The 22,366-nt window shown below is 36.7% G+C and overlaps 1 protein-coding gene across 20 annotated transcripts in view; it reads right to left on the bottom strand.

The window, feature by feature from the left end:
• Positions 1-22,366, bottom strand: part of PRRC2C (proline rich coiled-coil 2C) — a 95,239-nt gene that overhangs the window by 49,854 nt on the left and 23,019 nt on the right. For 14 of the 20 annotated variants that reach the window (XM_007118993.4, XM_007118987.4, XM_007118988.4 and 11 more), the window contains 10 exons: positions 17,722-17,887; positions 16,048-16,225; positions 14,517-14,626; positions 13,316-13,441; positions 11,139-11,359; positions 7,012-7,094; positions 6,279-6,412; positions 6,115-6,202; positions 4,950-5,094; positions 3,353-3,406 (listed from right to left, as the gene is read on the bottom strand). In XM_007118993.4, coding sequence (XP_007119055.2) covers positions 3,353-3,406; positions 4,950-5,094; positions 6,115-6,202; positions 6,279-6,412; positions 7,012-7,094; positions 11,139-11,359; positions 13,316-13,441; positions 14,517-14,626; positions 16,048-16,225; positions 17,722-17,833 — 1,251 coding nt within the window. In that variant the 5' untranslated portion in view covers positions 17,834-17,887. The remainder of the gene's footprint in view (positions 1-3,352; positions 3,407-4,949; positions 5,095-6,114; positions 6,203-6,278; positions 6,413-7,011; positions 7,095-11,138; positions 11,360-13,315; positions 13,442-14,516; positions 14,627-16,047; positions 16,226-17,721; positions 17,888-22,366) is intronic. The other 6 variants (XM_007118989.4, XM_028488573.2, XM_028488577.2 and 3 more) reach the window with 4 other exon arrangements.

The raw sequence follows: 22,366 nt of genomic DNA, 5'->3' as shown, positions 1-22,366 counted from the left end.
TTGGGGACTTCTGTGGTGGCGCAGCAGCTAAGAATCCACCTGCCAATGCAGGGGACACAGGTTTGATCCCTGGTCTGGGAAGATCCCACATGCCATGGAGCAACTAAGCCCATGCGCTACAGCTACTGAGCTTGCACTCTAGAGCCCACACGCCGCAACTATGAGCCCACACATCGCAACTACTGAAGCGCACGTGCTCTAGGGCCCACGTGCCACAACTACTGAGCCCATGTGCTGTAACTACTGAAGCCTGCGCACCTACAGCCCGTTCTCCGCAACAAGAGAAGCCACCGCAATGAGAAGCCCGTGCTCAGCAACGCAGCCAAAAAAAAAAAGATTTTTAATAGTATTAGGGTGAAGAAACCTTAAAAGCCATATAATTAGTCAGAATCCCTACAAAAGAGAAAATAATGATATGGTGAAAACACTGGACTGAATACTAAAAACAAAAAACCCAAACAAACCATGAATCTAGACTCTACCATTTACTAACAGTGCTATCTTAGGCAAACTGTTTAATCTCTCTGGTATTTCGTTACTTCATCTATAGCTTGAAAGACAAGCTGCAAAAACAAAGTAATTATATAAACACACCTAATTTACACTGTAAACTCACAGAGTAAGCATTTTTTAAAAAGCAACTTCACTGAAGTATAATTTACGTAAAATGTAACATATATATTTTAACTGTATAGTTTGATGAGTTTGGACAAATGATAAACTTAGGTAACTACTGCCCCAATCAACAAATAGAGCATTTTCATCAGTCCTCTGCCTGCATCCCTGACCTCAAGCAACCAGCAATCTACTTCTGGCAGTATTGAATAAATCTGCCTTTCCTAAAATTTCACAAAAATGGATACCATCAAGTTATATTCTGTTTTGTATCTGGCTTCTTGCGTTCAGGGTAATGGTTCTGAGGTCACTGTGTGTAGCAGTTTACTGCATTCTATTGCTGCATAGTATGGCATCATAGGCATATTGTTTCATCTGTGGATGGACATACGGATTGCTTCTAGTTTTTTTTAACTGGAAATAAGACAGCTATGGTCATTCATAACTAAGTCTTTGTGTAAAGGTATGTTTTCATTCCTCTTAGATGAATACCTAAGAGTGGAACTGCCAAGTCATATAGTAACTATGTGTTTCACTTTATAAGAAACTGCCAAACTGTTTTCCAAAGTGATTACAAGGTTTTACAGCTCCACGAGCAATATATGAGGGTGTCACCTGCTCTGCATCCTCCCCAATATTTGGTGTCATCAGCCTTCTAAATTCTGGATGTGTAACAAAATTTCAATGTGGTTTTACTTTCCATTTTCCTTCTGACTAAAGATATTGAACATCTTTTCATGTGCTTATTGGCCATTTGTATACCTTATTTTATGAAGTGAATGTCCAAATCATTTTGTTGGACTTTTTGTCTTATTATTGACTTGTAAGGGCTTTTAAATACACACACACACACACCCATACAAGTTCTTCGTCAGATGTATTTATATTTTTCTTGTGATATCTTTTCTTTGCCTTAGAAATGTTTTTCAAAGTCCAACTGATCGATTTCTTTTTTCTTTCTAATTCTTGCATTTTTTGTCTTATCTAAGACATTTTTGTTGGCCCAAGTTCATAAAGACTTTCTTCTACATTTTCTGCTAGATGTTTTAGTTTTAGCTTCTATGTGTATAGAAACGCTACAAAGAGCATTCAGTGGTTAAAAGGAAAATGACTGGTGGAGAGGACAGTGATGGTTATGGTATGTGCACTGTCATTGTACAGCGAAGGCCTGTACAGGGAAGGCCTGTGCATTGTTAATACCTGAACAAAGAACTCGATCACAGCAAGAACCTCAGAAAGAGTCTTCTGGTTAGAGGCAACAGCAAATAAAATGTCTTGAGGGTAAAATTAAAACAAGAGCAATAAAGCTTGTGTGGCAAGAACAGAGAGGGAGAAATGTAGATGAAATCAGAAAAGGAAACAGAAACTTTAAAGACCATGAAAAGAACCTGAGCAAGGAATAACTGACCTAGTGTATGTATGTATGTGTGTGTGTGTGTGTGTGTGTATATATATGTAAAACATATACATGTAATATAAGATATATAAATATATACATATTTAAAGTTATACCTGCTATAGGAGAATTCAGGGTGGAGGTAGTGGGTGAGAAGGCAGCAAGACAGGAAAACAAGACGACCTGTTAAGTCCAAATGAAATATATCTGGTGGCAGCAAGTACTCAGTATAGGAATATATTCTAAAGGTAGAGATGACAATTTGCTGATAGATTAGGTTGGATGTAAGGTAAAAAAGAAGAAAGATTTAAGAGTGACTTCCATGTTTTAACCTCAGCAATGTCATTATCTAAGATAGGGAAGACAGTAGCCGAACTGCCTAAGTGTTGGTGGGGGTTGTTATGGTTTGGACTATTAACTGTCAGATATCTACCAGAGATCCAAGTGGAAACGCTGAGCCAATTTTTGAATACATGACTTTCAAAGTCAGGATAGAGCTTTAAGGGCTCGAGATACTTACTGAGTGCCATCAGATGATCCCCCAGGGAAAGAATATAGTTAGAAAAAGAAATGAGAACACAGCCCTGAGCCCTCCAACACCCAAAGGTTTAAGTATAGAGGTCCAGAAGGAATATAAATTTAAAAAAGAGAACAAAACAGTGTGATGTCTCAAAAGCAAGTTTTTAAAAAGTTTTAAGAAGGATGGAGGGATGAAGAGATTAACTATGTCAACTGCTGCTGATTAAGTAAATGAATACAAGAGAACTGTATTTGGCAAGATGGAACAGTCATTACTAACCTTGATAATAACAGTTTCAAAGGTATAGTGGGGAGATGAAAGCATAACTGGAGAGGGTTAATGAGAGAGAAAGTGAAGCCAGTAAGTGTAAACAGCTCACTAAAACAATTTTGCCATGAAGGGGAACAGAGATACAGGTAGGGAAATGGAGTGTAGTGGGAGTTAAAGAAGGGTTGGTGTTTAAAACTTTTTTTTTAAAGCTGAGAGAGAATATTACTGGTAACTGATAGAAGATGGGATCCAGAGAACAAGTAGAAGGGTCGTCCTCAGGAGCAAGGGCAACAGGAAAAAAGGCAGACCAGGAAGGGTACTCAAATGGGAAGAAGAGCTGCTTCTTATTTTCTTAGAAAAATTAGGAATATGCTTATCAGCTGAGAAGAAGAGGGACAGGCTAAAGAGGAAGACGTGCAGGAGCTACAAGGTAAAGTCAACAACTGTTTCATAAAAATTATAAATAAGAAACACACAGAGGATGTTTCCATTAAAACAAATAGGGCGAATAATACATACAGACCACTAACAAGCATTTAGTTAAAACTTACCTGCTGTGCAAGCAACTTTGGAGGTGGTGGCAAGTGTGAAGATGGTCCACGTTCCTATTATAAAGAAAAGGATTTTTACAAAGTAAGATAAAAAATATCTACTTGAAATATTTCTGACTGCAATGTTTTTCAGTGAGACCAAAAGACTGCAAAAAGTAAAACATCTTTATCCTTTTCTCTTTTTAAATAAAAGTACATCAGTCTCTACAAAATAACTTTACGTTCTATACAATCACTCAGCCATTTAAATTAAGGTTACAATCTCAAATTAACTTTGTTAACAGTAGAATCTTAGTGTACAAATTCTAGAATTCTAGCCCAGGTAATCTGGCTGTGAAGAAGTACGCCTCTAATTTCAAATTTTTATATACGTAAGCCCAATTTTTTTTCTAATGGCAAACTAAACCTTTCAAATTTATATAAAGAAAAGAAACATCTAAAACATTGGAACCAGATATATATAGACTATTCACTTGTTATTATACATATCAGTGTCATACACACGCACGCAAATCAAAACATCAAGATATGGTCTATATTTCTCTATTCTTTTATCATTCCCCATTATGCCAGTAAGTTAAAAGTCACACAAAACACAGATTTTATTTTAAAATTACTTTAAAAATCCTTCTTTTCCAGAATTCACAAATTTATTTTCCAATGGCTAACCAATGCCTTAAGAATAAAATTCAAACCTCTTGTATAGCATACAAGACTTAACAACTACTATTTCTTACATAGCTCTCTTACTCCTCTCCCATGTCAAACTGTTGGGGACTTCTTGATTAGGCCATGCTTTCCTATACTTCTCTACCCTGAACATGTTCCCATTGCTTGGAATCACCCTCTTCCCTTTGTTTACTGGCTAATTCCTGCTTCAAGTATCAAGTCTTTTGTGAAATGTTTTACATAGAATTTTCTAAGAACTATGTACACCCTATCACGGCACTGTTAGCAACTTACTTTTACTTCCCTGAAGGCACCGATTCCTCCATCGGTGGAGGAATTCCATTTGTTGTATGAATTCATACAAATACATGCTGAGTATACTATGAATTACTTAAGTAGGCTCTCTGGAAGACAGCCCTGTTAAATTCTCACTTTGCAGAGCAGTTCCTGCAACATCTTTGAGGTAGGATCAAGTATATCTGTTGCCCACATACTTCCCCCTTTTTAACAACATTCTTCAAAATGGCTCAGAGTACATAGATTTCTCTACTCCCTAGTGTGATTTCCCTACTCAGATAACATACAATTTCACACATGAATACTAACTAGGATTTACAAAGCATTCAGTAAACTATAAAGCACTTCAGTTATGTTAGTTTGGAAAAACAATTTATCCCTCCACTCTGACATGCCCAAGATGCCACAAGAAGGAAGAGTGAAACTTTAGTTTCTACTTGATAACTTTAGCTACTGTATTGATAATTCCTGTTAGTATGCAATAAAATTATGGTTTAGGTCTAGAGCTATTTAAGAAAAAATATATAGTTCCCATTTCCTAAGTCTTTTTCCAGCTGACTCTATGATTATAAGATTAATTCATCCTTGTCACTTTTCTGCAGTGACAAGAATCTCCGTGAGTCCAACAAACCTGATTAAGTGGAGGTCCTTTCCCATAGGCACCTTTTGCTACTGATGGATGGGCAGGTATCTGAGAAGATGACTTAGTGTTGAAAACTTCATCTGCTTCTTTTCGGTTTTCAGTGTTTTCAGAGGCTTTTGAACCTTGACCCTCACTGAAGAATCAAAATCCGGGTCAAATAAAAAGTAGAGCGGACAGAATGTACCATAAGTAAATGCATTTTCTCAATGTAAAAAAGACATTATTTCCATACAATTTCAGGGGGAAAATGTATCAAGGAATGAGATGGTGTTGTAACCTAGCAGTGCTAATTTATTCATTCAAGAAATATATGCTATATATCTATAATGTGATGGGTCCTGGGCTTGGCCAGATTATCACCACAAGATACAAGATGCAATATAGTACTTATCAGATACGGACACTCACACTTGACACACAATGATACCATCATTTACTATTACCCCCACCCAAAACTCTCATCTGAACACAACTGAGTAATATTCCAGATAATTAATTAATGTATTCTAATTTGTTCTGATTTAATGAAAAAGAGAAATCAAACTACAGTATTTTAGTAGGCATCTCACAACTGATCATGAAACAGCAGTGTATTACAACACTATGGCTGAAAAATTATACCAATATGTGCATGCAAACTCCTGTTTATCTTAAGAGCCCAATTTTTATGTTACATAACCCATATATTCCTGATTCTGATGCCCCTATATTCCAGAAAAAAAGCTCCTATTTTCCAAGACCTTATTGCTCCTTGCTAAGTTTTAAAAAATCAAGGACTTGAAGCAGCTGTTGTAACCCAAGTAATTTTTCTCCAATTTTATAAATATGGATCAGGTCAAGTAAGTAACAAGTTTTAAATGGTCCCGAATACGGTTTCTCAAAATATTTCCAATTAGATGACAAGCACCTAAATAACTTCTTTTTAAAAATATGTATTTTCTTTAGAAACATCGAACTCTTAATTCCTTGATTATCTGTACTTCTAAAATTTGGCTCATTAATCGCCTTCCCCACTCAGTAAAAATCCTTGGAGTAGAATGTAGAAATTCTATAAGCGGGGAACAAATACCTATTAATGAAACCGCTCTGCGTAAATGGCTCATGTTACATCAACAAATTCATACTATTATTAGTAAGAGATATCACAACTTACCTGCTGTTTTCTTTAGGACTACTACTTCCCTGCTCATCATCATCACTGAAATTCAGCTGTTCTGTATAATCTACTTCCATCTGAGCACCTATTAAATTAAGGAGAACTCAGACTGTTTCAAAGCATCTAAAAACTAAAAGTGCTTAATTAATTTTGCCTCTTACCTGCCCAACCTTCATCAGCTTCAGCATCTAGGTTATCAAATTTATCAAGCTCCTTCAGTTCTGATGCACTAAGGATGGAGGGGCGTTCAGGCTCAGAGGCCCATGAAGGAGGTGGGCCTCTTCCTCGAAGGCCTCTAACCAGTGACAGGTTATGAGAGAAAAGGATACTAAGTTTTAATGATACTAAATTAGGAAAATATTAAAAGATTGGAATTTAGTTCATTTCAATTCAACATTAGTTTTCTATACCGTAATATACAAAATATTTTGCACCTGACATGTATGAAGAGATTATAAAATTAACACAGAAATTTAAGACAATACATAATCATTATTTCTTATGCAGATATTTAATAGCAAAGTTTTCAAACATTTAAAATAAAACAAATATATGTTAAAGGATGATATGGCTAAGACTAATACTAATCTCAAAATACACTAAGCAAAAAAAAGGAGAATGGGGGTTATCAACATCATGGAAGGAAGAAGGAGTAAACAAGTGCCATCCATTTTGGGGGCCACAATTTTCAGTTTTCAGAATTTATGTCTGTTGATTTAAAGTTTTAGAAGAATAAAGTATTTTTGTTCTGTCTTACAAAAGTTAGCCAATTACTTGTTAATGGCAAATGTACCTTGAGGACAGAATAATAAATCCCCATAATCCACTCAACCTCCAGAAAATCTTAACAAGTACACATATACCCTGCAAACTTTAGTCATTTAATAGTCTTACTTGTTTGTTTCAGTTAAAGAAGGTGGAAACCTCATGGGACCATGTAGAGGAGGATAGGCCATCCTTGGATACTGCTGAAACATCTGTATAAAATAAACAAAAATTGATAAAATCTAGCTACCCAGTTATTTAAAAAGAAAAAGATCACCCTAAGCCTGAAATTATAATTTATAGAAATGATTAAAATAAACAGTACTGTCAATAACTAATTTTATCTACTGGTATAGATGATCATTCACCCTCAATAACAAGCCATTTATAAATCTACTGCCTCCACCAAGTCATACAAATAGAGGTAATAACTAAGACACATCTTATTAAGAACTTCTGTTATCCCGTTAATAAAGTTACATAAAAATGACTGTGTACTGAAATGAAAAAGTAAAAACGACGACATGCATGCACCCCAGAAAACTTCAGTTTCTTAACCAAGTTCAAATATCAATACTTGAAATGATATAATGTGAGACCTCATCCTAATGCAAGAGTAGATTAACTGAAAGCAGATTTGCTGATAAAGAGGAACTCAGTTCAGATAAAAGGATAGTCCATAACCCAACAGAGTTGAAGGAGGAAGTGGTTAGGGGGCATAGGTGGATTCTGAGTCATTACACAGATAGTAATTATATACAGAGGCCTAAAGATGATGCTCTCCACAGGAACTTGGCTTTGAGAATCTGAGTTTAGGAGAATTCTAAGATAGATTATGAAGACAAATAATAACACCAAAGGATTCATCCTATGATTTGGAAGGGAAGAAATGTCAAGGAGTGCTTGATTATTTACTATTTGCTTATATCCAGGTTAAATTATGTTAAAAAAAAAGAAATTGTATTATCTTAAATACATAATTTATATCCTGAAATAGTTTAGTTTTTCTTTAAAAGAAACTGATGAGGGAATTACTTTATACTAGAAGAAAGGCTATGTTTATATGATCATGCTGTGTAAAGAAGAAATTTCTAAGTAGGGTTGGAGCAAAAGTTAATTAAGATAAGCAACAGCTGAAACACAAAAGGAGAAGCTTTTTGTTTGGGGAATACTCTGGAGAATTTTTGGTTGCATCACACTTTACACTGAAATTAGCGAATACAGGATTGGAGGCAAGTGTTCATATAGGTTAAGTTGCATTAGATCCTTCTGCTGATTATTTAGGCATAGATATTAATTTCATGTGGTATTAATAAATGTTTGAAATTTAGGAATTTGCCACAAAAACTGCAGAAACAGGGGACTCCCCTGGTGGCGCAGTGGTTAAGAATCCACCTGCCAATGCAGGGGACACGGGTTTGATTCCTAGTCCTGGAAGATCCCACATGCCACAGAGCAACTAAGCTGTGCGCCACAACTACTGAGCCTGCACTAGAGTTACATACACCCCAACTTTTTAGAGCCTGCGAGCCACAACTACTGAAGCCTGTGTGCCCTAGAGCCCGCACACCGCAACTACTGAGCCTGCACACTGCAACTACTGAAGCCCGCGCACCTAGAGCCTGTGCTCTACAACGAGAAGCCACCGCAATGAGAAGCCCACGCACTGCAACGAAGAGTAGCCCATGCTCACACAACTAGGGAAAGCCCGCGCGCAGCAATGAAGACCCAACACAGCCAGAAAAATAAAGTAAAAAAAAAATAAATAAATAAAATGCAGAAACAACTGTAAGTTCTCAACACATAATAATGGTGTTTTAAACGTTCTTGTTTAGTGAAACATTTTATGTGAATAAATTCATTGATGAAATTGGGAACAAAGCTCACTTGGTCTCCCCTCTTACCTTCCCCCTTATCCCATTCCACCCCTACACCCGGAAATTCAGGCAGGGGTCCTTGGAAGCACAATTTGAAAAATCTTAGGAGACAAGTATTTGGGTGCAAATCATTATTCAAGGTCAGGTTAGCATATAAGACTGCTTTATAATACACCCCAACTTTTAAAGAAAATATTTAACAAGTAATTGTATTTAATAATTTATTTCCCTCTACCTTAGAATGGTTAAGTAATAATGATACAAAGAAAAAATAGAAAATATGGTTGGACCTTGATTACTTAGAGGAGTTAAGTCATAAGAAAAATAAATGTATGAACTAGATTCTTTCCTTTTAAATTAATGGTTTTCTCAAAAAATGTAAATTTATTTACTTGAGCACATGTAACTTGCCATATAATTTCACAGTAGACTGAGAGTAAACGAATGAATGAGGGCACCAAATCTAACTACTAATTTATAGGCAATATGGGGGTCAAAAGCAGATATATATGTGTGTGCGTGTATATATATGTGTGTGTGTATATATATATATTTGTTTATTTTTTAAACTTCCCCTGCCCAAGAAGCAACCACTATTAAGTTTTGTTTCTTTTCTTTTTTCTTTTTTGGCTGCACCGTGTGGCATGCAGGATCTTAGTTCCCTGACTAGGGATCGAACCCATGCCTGTATTACAAGTGTGGAGTCTTAACCACTGGATCGCCAGGGAAGTCCCCTCAGAAGTATATATTAAATGGAACTACAAAGATGGAATCAGCAAAATCCAGACTATGAGAAACTCTACAGGAAAACAAATAAACTATAATAGATATGCTCCAAAGAAAACAAGAGATAAAGGAAAAGAGGTACCTATAGATAACAAGATTACTAAGAAAAACATAAACCATCTCAAGAATAGATGTTACCTGGATCATAATTATGAGATAAACAGGGAAACTAGAATATTGACTTGGTATTTTAAAAAGAATTTTCAGGGACTTCCCTGGTGGCACAGTGGTTAAGAATCCACCTGCCAATGCAGGGGACATGGGTTCGATCCCTGGTCCAGGAAGATCCCACATGCCACAGAGCCATTAAGCCTGTGTGCCACAATTACTGAGCCTGCGCTCTAGAGCCTGCAAGCCACAACTACTGAGTTCACATGCCACAACTACTGAGCTCACATGCCATAACTACTGAAGCCCGCACGCCTAGAGCCCGTGTTCCACAATAAGAGAAGCCACTGCAATGAGAAGCCCATACACCTCAACAAAAAGTAGCTCCTGCTCACCACAACTAGAGAAAGCCTGCACGCAGCAACGAAGACCCCACGCAGCCAAAAAAATAAAATTAAATAAATAAATAAGAATTTCTTTTTAGGTGTGGTAATGGCACTGTGGTTTTTCCCCTAGTCTTTATCTTTTAAAATATAACCTAAAATATATATGGATGAGATGATGTATCTAGGATTTTAGTAATCCCAGGTGGTGAGAAACAGGTAAAAAAGATGGACCACAAATCGATAACCGTTGAAGATGTATGGTAGTTAGGGGAGGAAGAAAGCTCACAGTTTCTTTTATCATTTCTATTTTTGAATGTTAAAAATATTCCATTATAAAAAGTTTGCAAAAAAATTCAAGGTATACTACTAAAAACTTTAGAACTAAAGCAGGTATTAACTTTTTCTTGTGCCATGAACAACCCCTCTGGCAGTCTGATAAATCTTATGGACCTCTTCTCACAGAAATGTTTTTAAATGCATAATTAAAAACACAGTATTACTAAGGAAACAATTATACTAAAATTCTGCTACCACAATATTTAAAAAACAAATTTGTGAAACAGTAATGTATGTGCTTCATTAAATAACACTAATAACTATATTGAAGTAATGCTGAGTATAAACAATATTTGCAATACCTAAAAACAATGTAATGTGATATGAAAATACCTATGATCCCTAAGGATAAAACATGGGTACTGCTGATACTTTCTGTGATTTGATTCCTAAATTCATAATCAAAGAAAATTTTAATTTTTAGTTAGATGTTAATGAAAATAAAGACCTCAACTTTTTCCCATTCCAATTCTTTCCTTGGAATCCAGATCAAAAACCTCTTATTTGGGCTTCCCTGGTGGCGCAGTGGTTGAGAGTCCGCCTGCCGATGCAGGGGACACGGGTTCGTGCCCCGGTCCGGGAAGATCCCACATGCCGCGGAGCGGCTAGGCCCGTGAGCCATGGCCGCTAAGCCTGCGCGTCTGGAGCCTGTGCTCCGCAACAGGAGAGGCCACAACAGTGAGAGGCCCGCGTACCGCAAAAAACAAAAAACAAACCAAAAAAACCCTCTTATTTAACCACTTGCTGATTCAACAATACTCACATAAGAAGGCATCATAGCTCTGTATTGGGAAGCAAGGGCAGGCTGTTGCCCATTCAGTTTAGCCTGTGGAGGACCACAAGCTATCCTCTTTTCCACCACTTTGAGGATATCATTTTGCTCTGATGTTCCAGCTGTGCTTTCATCCTGGACAGACTTTTCATCTTGGTCAGATGTTAAAGGCGAACTAGCAGATTTACCACCATCTCTCCAACAAGCAACATCTGGTATGAAGAGAGAGAAGAAATAAGAAAAAAATCTGAAAATGGAACAGAGTGAAACCAAACTAGGCACATTTCAAGAGAAGTTAAGCAAGTCAGCACAGTGAAGGAATAGTGAAAGTCTAATCTAGGCTGTACTAGAAATTTAGACTTTGAAGGTGTTTAGATAGTCAAGAGCAGTGGCTTCCAAAGCAGAGAAGATGTACCTCAGAGCAGCGGTCCCCAACCTTTTTGCCACCAGGGACCGGTTTCATGGAAGACAATTTTTCCATGAACGGGGGGAAGGGGGGTAACGGTTCAGGTGGTAATGCGAGTGATGGGGAGCGGCAGATGAAGCTTCCTCGTTCGCTGGCTGCTCACCTCCTGCTGTGCGGCCTGGTTCCTAACAGGCTGTGGACTGGTACTGGTCTGCGGCCCAAGGGTTGGGGACCCCTGCCTCAGAGGGTACCAACAAAAGCAAATACTGGGGTCAGGGAAGAAAATATTAGAACTTCCCTATTAAGCTTCACCAATGTCTGATAGAGAGATTAAGATCACTGTTATACCTGAGGTGGCCTGAAGAAGGGTGGAGGGAGTTCCATAACTCAGAGGACTGACAGTGACGCATGCTCTCATTCGTTTTCAGGCTACTATTGCTAGTTACATGTGCCCAAGTGAGCAGATTTAGTGACTGCATTACCTGATTCAACTACACTTAACCAAATAAAAGAGATAAATGGTTTTACAAGGAAACCCTGTTTGGTTCGAATGGTCTCCACCTCCTGCTATTCCCACCCTGTGTAGTCCCCTCTCAGCAGTGTACCAGGATTGGTCTGTGTAACCTGTAGAATAAGGCAGGAGTGTTGGCTGTCTTCTCTGAGAACAGGCAATGAAAGCCTAGGGGTTCCATCTTGGGTGAGAGATGTCTGTCTGTCCCTCCTTATTTTTTCTGAGGAAATCGGTTGTGAGCCGCCCACATACAAATGAGCCACCATAAGAGAGCTTAAAACAGCAGCCCTAGTCAAGTCAGCATCAGATGACAGTTTCACTGCAATTCTGTTGACAGAGAACCAACAAAACCTGAGCTAGAACCCCCAGCTAAGTGGCTCCCGGATTCCTGACCCTCAGATACTGTATGAAATGGTAAGCCCAGTTCAGTTTGTCTTTTTCAGCTGCCAAATTTGTTACACAGCAACAGGTAACTGGTGAAAAGAAACTAAACAAGAGAACAGTGGAGCTGACACATCTATTCCTAATACAAACTCATCAGCTGCATTACAGTAATTAAAAATAAAAATTAAAAAAGGTGATTTACCCAGAACTGGCAAGAAATGAGCCAAAGAGATAGAAAATGTATTAGGTTATCAAAAACATGGATTTGTAACCATTACTGTAAATAGGAACTTCCCTGTACATGGTACAGGGGTCTTTGAGATATTTGGTAAAAATACTATGAATCCAATATAATTAATAAGATGTTTTAAAATCTCTCAAAGATTTTATATTTCTATTTTTAGTTTCTGCTTTATAATGTACATAATACGAGTATCTCTTACTATCCAAATTGATTGGTTCCTCAGTTTGAGTTCAGAATATTAATAGAAAGCAAATGAATGGATATAAATTATAAATAAATTATTTGCATATTGGGGAGGTGTGCTAAAAAATGTTACTATTGTAAAAATGACCAAATATTGATGTGCAAACAAGTCACCTAGGCATCTTGTTAAAATGTTGACTTTTGATTTAGTAGGTTGGGTGTGAGGCCCAAGACATATACTTCCAACAAGTTCTCAAGTTAAACTGATGCTGTTCATGTAAAAACCATACTTGAGTGGCAAGCAACTACAGTTACTATCTGCCTTTTCAAACTAGGTGAGTCATCATACATACAACAATAGCAGACAGGAGGTTATATCACAAGATAAAACACAAATATAATCTCATTCTGTATTTTTATTAAATAGAAAGTATTCTTACTTGGTGGGCGTAAACTGGGTCCAGGTCCATAGCTCTCATCAATTGATTCTTTTTCTTTTTTTTCTTGATCCCCAGCTGCTTGCAGGCTGGGAAATTCTTGCTGAAAATGACTATTCACCTGGATTCCTATGGATATTTTTTAAAAAACATTACATGTAACTTTTATACTGAAGATAATTCAAAAACCCTCCCAGGATAGAGCTCTCTTTTTTTTGATAATTTATTCCACATTTCAATGGTGACTGTTCATATCCATAAAATTTTTAAATTTATCTAGAATTAGAATCCCTTGGAAAGTTAATGAACAGCCATGAGGAAATAAAAATCTAAGAAAGGAATCTGCCAGACATTGTTCCAGTGGACTCATTAAAGATAATGAGGAAAGTAAGGAGAATTTCACTTGTTTCTCTTTTATTATGACTCCTTTCATTTTCAATATAAGTAAAATTCCTTTACTAATAAATAGCTCTAAGAATCAAATAATATTGCTAAAATAGAATTTATGAATCAACACTACAAGTATCATGGTGAGACTAAAATGCTTCATTTTAATTTATTGCAGAGATACTGATTGCACCTCACTATTCACTCATTCACCTATCTACCTACCTGCCCACCTATTTATTTTTACACTTCCATAAATTTAAAAGAGCTGATTTTATTAGCTTGAGGGCCCAGGTGGGTTTTTCCATACAATGTTTTATAGACATGTTTTTCAAGTGGGAAAATTAAGTTTTGTTGGGGATTCCAATCATGCCTAGCAGGGAGGGAAGTATTAAAGCTACTGTGCTTTATGGCTACTCTCTAGGTCTTCTCTACCAAGGAAATCATGAACAGCATATTTGAAACAGAAGAGGTTTAGGGGCACAGATGGAAAATAATATGGTTTCTAGCAATCAACATAATGTCTGGGTACTTTTATGTCTCAGAGCTGAAGGCACAAGATTTTGTCTGGTCATGTGGGGCACAAGGTACCTTAAAGACTCCTTTAATCCCTATTATTGGCTCATACATGGCTCTTAACATTGAAACTTAACTAGCCCAAGAGAATTTTTACAAGACCCTGTTTTTCAGGGCCTGATAATATCTTTTGACAGTGTTCTCTATCCCTGCCAAAACACCATAATTCGCCCCTTATCTCCTGCATGGCTGTTCAGGAACTATCAAGCCTAACCAGTTTCCCCAGCTAATGTCCACTTACCATCTCCTTGCCCACCTTGCTTGTTACTGGCCCATGATTTGGGAGCAGGTGCTACTTCTGGGGGAGCTGCAACCCCAGGTTTTGGTTGTGCTGGTGGAACTTCTGGTGCTCTTAAAAAAATATGAATCCATTATTTCAGATATTATATGTTTAAATAAAATAAATATTGCATTTAAGCTAAATTTGTATACAAATTATTTTGGCTACATATTTACTCAGATGCACCCCACCATGTTTTCCCTCTGCAACATTCCTTTAAATGAAGTACAGCTATTTTTGTCCCCTTTCATTTCTACCCATGAATAACCCAAGGAGATGACAGCTTTGTTTTTAATTTTGGAAAGAAAAGAGGGGAGGAAGGGAGGGAGGGAGGGAGGGAGGAGGGGAGGAAGGAAGGAAGGAAGGAAGGAAAGAAGAGAAAGAAAGAAAGAAAGAAAGAGAAAAGCATTCATTATTGAACATAGCTACCCAAAATTTGTTTTGAAGAAGTGAACATTTATAATTAGGAATAACGTTATAGTCATACATACAGTCTGGACTGGTGGGATTAACCAGGGGCTAAGGCTAAACAAGCTCTCCATTTGGCAGTCAACAGTTTCACCACTGTACATATTACTGTTAATCAAAACAGGTAACAGCAACCTGCCTGATGCATCCCCAGGAGTAAAAGGTGTTTTAAAAGGGTCTACAGTTTTATTCAATTCTTGTAATGAGTTAAGGCTTAAAAATGAAAAAGGCAGTTAACAGGCTTAAGAAATGCAATATATTTCTGGTATACTTAGACCTAAAACTGACTTGCTACTATAAAATAATTCTATAACAACTAAGGAGTAGAGAATAATAAGTCTTTAGTAAGCTTCACCCAAGCAGTTGTATTTATTATATAAAGCTCCCCAAACCAGAATATAGAAATTTAGTAACAGATATAGGCAAAAAGCATTAAGTACTCATGTTCTTATCTTATTTTTAAAAACTACCACTACTTAGCTTGGTCATTTAATAAACCAAGAGCCCTGAATAATCCGTGACACAGAATGCTAAATATTTATTGAATGAATGATGATTAAGCGGGATATTACTAATTCCACTTCAGCTTTCTTGTGAATTCTTTATTCATTCAAATAATATTACTTGAGCACCTATGATGTGCATCAGGTATAGTTTCAATGAATCAGGCAGACAGAAACTCTTAGCTTCATGAAAAATAGTTAACAGAATCAACTCTTAAATCATTTTAGAAAGAGAATGCCTGATTTGGTGAGGATGGGATAGGAGGGAGCCCAACAGTGTAAGATACAAGGAAAACTGTGATTAGCAATTTTGTCAACTGTTCTACCCTGACACATAAAAATACTGTCACTAAACCCACGCACAGGAAAAATTACACAAAAGTTGACTATATAAAACACAAAAGTTGACTATATAAAACACTTTAAAGGGCATAGCACAACACCTAGCACGTAAGGAACTCAAACATAAGTTCCCACAAAGAAAGGGGAATGATTTCATTCTTTAATAGACTTTGACTCACTTTTCTTCTTCGTGTTGCTCTTGTTTTGATGCCCATCCTGTGCCATCTTTAGGTACGATGTTCACATTAGGATCATTGCCTTTGTTTTCTGCTTTGAGACTTGGGAGGTTAGCAGGTGGAGGCATACGCCGTGAAATACCAACTTTTCCAAGACTCTGCAATCCATGTCGAGCTGCAACTAAAGATCAATAACATCAACTTTCTTAGTAACTATTTTATTCTTAAAACAAAATAAAAAGACAATAGGAATTAACGGGATCTTGAATTATTATTTTCTATTTTAAGATGAAAAAATTAAAACTAAGCAACACGCCTGCAACATAACCCAATGTAGAAATTATACTAAAATTAACTATCGAGCCACTGAACAGATGCTTTAAAAATTCTAACAACTGGGACTTCCCTGGCAGTCCAGTGGTTAAGACTCCATGCTTCTGGGCTTCCCTGGTGGCACAGTGGTTAAGAATCCACCTGCCGATGCACGGGACACGGATTCAAGCCCTGGTCCAGGAAGATCCCACATGCCGTGGAGCAACTAAGCCCATGAGCCACAACTACTGAGCGCGCGCACCACAACTACTGAAGCCCGCGCACCTAGAGCCCATGCTCTGCAACAAGAGAAGCCACCGCAATGAGAAGCCCGGGCACCACAATGAAGAGTAGTCCCCGCTCGCCACAACTAGAGAAAGCCTGCGCGCAGCAACAAAGACCCAAGGCAGCCAAAAATAAATAAATAGAGTATACAGAAAATAAATAAAATAGTACATTAAAAAAAAATTCTAACAACTGAACCAACCCTGTAAACTACGAAAAAGAAAACACTGACAATGCTGTTTTCTAATTTTTCCAGGGAATCGATTTTAAACTCGAAACTTCGTACGTTAAAGAATAAACATGATATGAAACAGACTCACAGACATAGAGGACAGACTCGTGGTTGCCAAGGGGGAGGGGAGTGGGTGGGGTGAACTGGGAGTTTGGGGTTAGCAGATGCAAACTATTAAATACAGAATGGATAAACAACAAGGTCCTACTGTATTCAATATCCTGTGATAAACCATAATGGAAAATAATATGAACAAAGATTGTATGTATATGTATAACTGAATCACTTTGCTGTACAGCAGAAATTAACACTACTGTAAATCAACTATACTTGAATAAAATAAATTTTAGAAAAGAAGAAATATGCTACCTTTATGTACATAATGAACACTGTTAATGCACCATATAGTTATTATGTGTACATGGTCCAGTTTTCACTCCTCACTGTAAACACTGGGTTCAAGGTATTAAAAAACAAAACAAAACTAAGAACCACAGGACTCTCTAGTCCATAACTAAAAGTGGTAGAATAAATCCACTAATATATAGCTTTATGCCTATTAATCTCATTGACCAAGTCTCCCTTTTGGAACCACATAGTTTTACTTATTTTCTGATGACAACAAACAGGAAAAAAAAATATTTTAAAACATTTATAAATTTTCAACTTTAAAAAATTCATATCCCTTCAAAGATGTGTATGTATATAAAAAGTCCAATGTAAACAGGGCTACATTAACATATGTTTGCCCTAGATCCTAATAGCAATAGCTCTAGTGTGTCATTTATAGTAATAAAACAAAACCATGAAAACTATAAAAAATATAAATGCCACTTGATTTTACTCACCTGTGGTTTTCTGAGTTTCTAATGATTTACCCTTGTAAGTATTAAATAAACTGAGTGTCGCATACTTTTTCCCATCCTTTGCTTTTGTGTTCTGGCCTGACTTCTCCGACATTTCAGTGGAAACTCATCGAGTCCAGAACGTCCTGCCACACCCCTTAAAACCAGTCTTTAAGATGCACATAAGAAAGAAAAACAAGGAGGAAAACTTTAGAATTAGTTTACTAAAAGCTGTTAGTAAATTCAAATGTTCACAGAAATTCTGAAAAATAAAAACATGAGAAATTAAGTCAATCTTCAATGATTCACATCAACAATAATTTCAAGAACCTGTTTAATACTGTAAAATTCCAACAACCAAAACGTGACAAAATTAATCAATAAACTTCCATGTGCTTGGTGAGTATACTGTTTATGATTTGTAACCATGTAACTACACTATAGAGAAAAAGGGTTTTAATCCATACTGAGATGAACAGTTCAAATACAGTGGATCTATGGATAATGTCTTTCTATTTAATAAACATATATCATTCAACTTAATAGGGTTGAGATGACTGGCATGATCAGCTTACACATTTGGAATCCAAACATGACAGAAGGGTAACATCGTTTCCCTATAAACTGCATGCCTGTGTTTTCAGGCAGTATGTGTCTAACAAAGATCCATTAGTTTAACAGTTTAGAATAGAAAGAACATTCTATTTTCTCCGCATTCTGCAAAGGGTAGAATACTTCTTTATAAACCTAAGGTACATAAAAACAATATTCTATTTCATGGCTATGGACTAAGTGTTCAAGAAATGGTGTACACTTGTCAAAACAAATCTCTGTGTATATGAGAAGTTATTAGAAGTACATAGTATTTTAATGAACATTCATATACAAAGAGAATGTTCATCTCTGGAACTAATGTACCCCAATTAAAAACTAGTTTATTAATAAACAGGGCGAATGACACAAATTAGCTCTCATACTATTTCCCTTCAATTTAATGAGGTATACATTACCAACATTAGGAGTTGGATTTTTTTGGTTTGTTTTGTTTGTTTATTTTGTTTTCAGGGTGGAAGTAGGACAGGAGGTGGTGAATTCTACCAATAAACCATCAACAGCTAAAAGCATGGGAGCTAAAGATAACACAGAATAGTATATAATGCAAAAAGCATTCGAAGTCAAGGAATGCCTGTGTAGACCCTACCATCATAAAAATCATTTTATGTACTGGTTTTACATTTGTCAATTGCAGAATAAGCATCAAATGCAGAGACGCAATTTTATATTCATATCACCTGCCACAATATTTAAGGAGTTCCATAAAATTTATTAATAATTTTCAAATCTGTTAACTCATTTCAGTCTAGTAACTTTATGATACAGTTAGTATTCTGATTTTACAGATAAGGAAACTGATGTTCATAGGTAAACGAGACTAGATTTGAAATCAAGGCTTCTGGGTCAGTCCATTTACACCATGCTGCCTCCTCCCCATGTAACTGTAATCACTTAGCTTCTCCAAGTATACATTTACGATAGACCATCTTCCTTGAAATAAATTGTGAAAACGACTCACCTGCAACCAAAAGAACTACATTAATGAATATAAGATGGCTTACAATCATATGTGGCAGAATGTATATAATTAATTTTATCCCAAGGGTGCTAACGATGACGGTGTGAAGAGAGCTATCTATATACTCTGAGAATCTATCCTGTTGAAATATTTTCACCAATAACATGGACAAAGATATACAGGAAGAATATTCACCTCCAGTGACAAAAGAGGACAGTGCATATTCATTAGACGACAAAACTAAGATTCAAGGAGATCTTTCTTCAGGTGAAAAAAAAGTAACTGACAAATAATAAAAAGTCAACTTGTTCTTTCACTCTCATTTGATGGCAATTTTAACACCTAAGAATCCTCAAACCCCTCTTAACACTACAACTACTCATGCAGCACTCTTAGTGGAGACCCTCACGTGCCTACATCATAAACAAAGCAACAACATTAAGAAAGAAACTCCTTAAACTTCCTAGGGGCAAACCTACAAGCCCACCGGCATCTACATCAATCTTTCCTAAGGGTTTCCTTTCCTTCACCTACTGTTACAGTGGTTCTCAGCATCATCTAGAAACTTGTTAGAAATGCAAATTCTCAGGCTCCAACCCATACCTACTGAATCAAACTGAGGATGGGGCCAACCACTGTGCCTTAGAAAGCCCTCCCAGTGATTCTGAAAAATACAAAAGTTCAAGACTCACTGACTTACTACAAACAGATATATGCTAAGCAGTGGTTAGTCCTTAACTCTTGCCACACATTAACATCACCTGGGGATTTAAAACATTCCAGTTTCCGACTTCCCTGGTGGCACAGTGGTTAAGAATCTGCCCGCCAATGCAGGCGACACAGGTTCGAGCCCTGGTCTGGGAAGATCCCACATGCTGTGGAGCAACTAAGCCCGTGTACCACAACTGCTGAACCTGTGATCTAGAGCCTGTGAGCCACAACTACTGAGCCCGCATGCTACAACTACTGAAGCCTGTGCGCCTACAGCCCATACTCTGCAACAAAGAGAAGCCACCGCAATGAGAAGCCCGCGCACCACATCAAAGAGTAGCCCCTGCTCACTGCAACTAGAGAAAGCCTGCGCGCAGCAAGGAAGACACAATGCAGCCAAAAATAAATAAATTCATTAAAAAAAAAGTTTCTAGGGATGTGAGGTGGGATCTGATCATCAATCCTTATTTTGAAAATGCTCCTCAGTCAATTCTAATATGTAAGCAGTCTTCAGAACCACTGCAATAAAGGAAGTGTATCTTTCCTCCCATTCCACCTAAGGCCAATCCTTCCTTCTGTGCTACCCATCCTGTCCTCACCTTCTTTCTCCTTCTAAATTCATCTCTGTAGGAAATCTCATCCAATTCTAAGGCTTCAACTACCAACCGATCATGCCAAATTTATATCTCCAGCCCAGAACTCTGTGTTCCTACAGAATTCTACTGCCTGTTTACATTTCTCTTTTGTTTTGAATAAAGTTTCAACTTTACCTAGAACACAGGCATGTATTTCACATTAAACATTTCAGAAGCAAACCTACCGAATATGCACAAAGCATGAGAGGAAAACTGTAGTTAAAAATATTAAGTTGAGAGTCAACAGGGAAAAATATCTCAACATTTGACAAAATGCAAATGTTATATAAGAAGTCAACAAATTGAAGAAAAAAACTCGCAGAAACCCAAACATTAATGCTATATGAACAAACAATTCATTATAGAGAAATACCACTAGGCAAATGTATTAAAATGTTCAATTTTATAAGTAAACAAAATTAACAAGGTAGGGCAGTTCAGCTTGTCCATAGGCTTACACAAGGAAAACAAAGTAACATACAATTTAACCATAGGGTGACAGAATATCTAATTTAATTCAGCCATCACAAAACATTAGAGCCTGGAAATAATCACAAAATGAACCTTAATTTTCCTACTTAAGAGTTAAATAAACTAAAAAATTTCCTTTAAATTATAAGGAATTTCCAAATACAAAAAAAAAAGAATAAGAAAATTCCTGCAAATATATAATAAAATTCAAGTTTGAGTAGTTCTTTTTAAGGTTCAAAGTTCTGTACAAAGTTTCTCCTTCCACTATTAATAAACTACTGCCTATATGGTATGCCCTTCAGTACATGCTCTTTCACCAAACAGATAAACAAAATACATACTGGGTATATTCTGAGGTAAGAAAGATGGCCAGAGAGTCAGCTTCTCAGGCCATTAGACTAGAGAATAAATTTATTCTTTCATATCCTATGAGCCTCTCCAGTATAAAACCCAAGAAGGCTTTATAGTACCTACTACCCCCCTCCAAAAGTAAATCATAAATACACATGATTGAAGCTAGTACAAATGCGTTCAAAAGATAATTCAATCAAAGATAAGAACAAACTATCACAATGTACCTATTTCTATAAAAGATCATGCATTTCTAAAGACAAAGAATTTATAGCCATAAACAATAAGACTGGATAAATCAGAAAAGCCAATTGCACTCTAATGGTTTGCCAGTTATATGTGGGCACTTTCAGCAATCCCACCCCTGGGCCTACATGCAGAGAAATCTCTAATTTGAAAAGATACATGCACCCCACCCCTATGTTCATAGCAGCACTATTTACAATAGCCAAGACATGGAAGTGAAGCAACCTAAATGTCCATCGACAGATGAATGGATAAAGATGTGGTATGTATCACAATGGAATACTACTCAGCCATAAAAAAGAATGAAATAATGCCATTTGCAGCTACACGGATGGACCTGGAGATTATCATACTAAGTGAAATCAGAAAGAGAAAGACATATACCATATGATACCACTTACATGTAGAATCTAAAATATGATACAAATGAACTTATTTACAAAACAGAAACAGACTCAAACAGAGAACAAACTTGTGGTTTTACCAAAGGGGTAAGAGGGATGGAGAGGGATAAATTAGGAGGTTGGGATGAGCAGATACAAACTACTACATATAAAACAGATAAACAACAAGGTCCTACTGTATAGCACAGGGAACTAATAAACCATAATGGAAAAGAGTAGGAAAAGAAATTTTATATATATATATATATAAAACCTGA

Source organism: Physeter macrocephalus, chromosome 4 (genome assembly GCF_002837175.3).
Source record: "Physeter macrocephalus isolate SW-GA chromosome 4, ASM283717v5, whole genome shotgun sequence".
In the NCBI taxonomy this organism is placed as follows: Eukaryota; Metazoa; Chordata; class Mammalia; order Artiodactyla; family Physeteridae; genus Physeter; species Physeter macrocephalus.
Note: the sequence above shows the minus strand (reverse complement) of the source record. Positions and strands in the feature narration are given on the sequence as shown.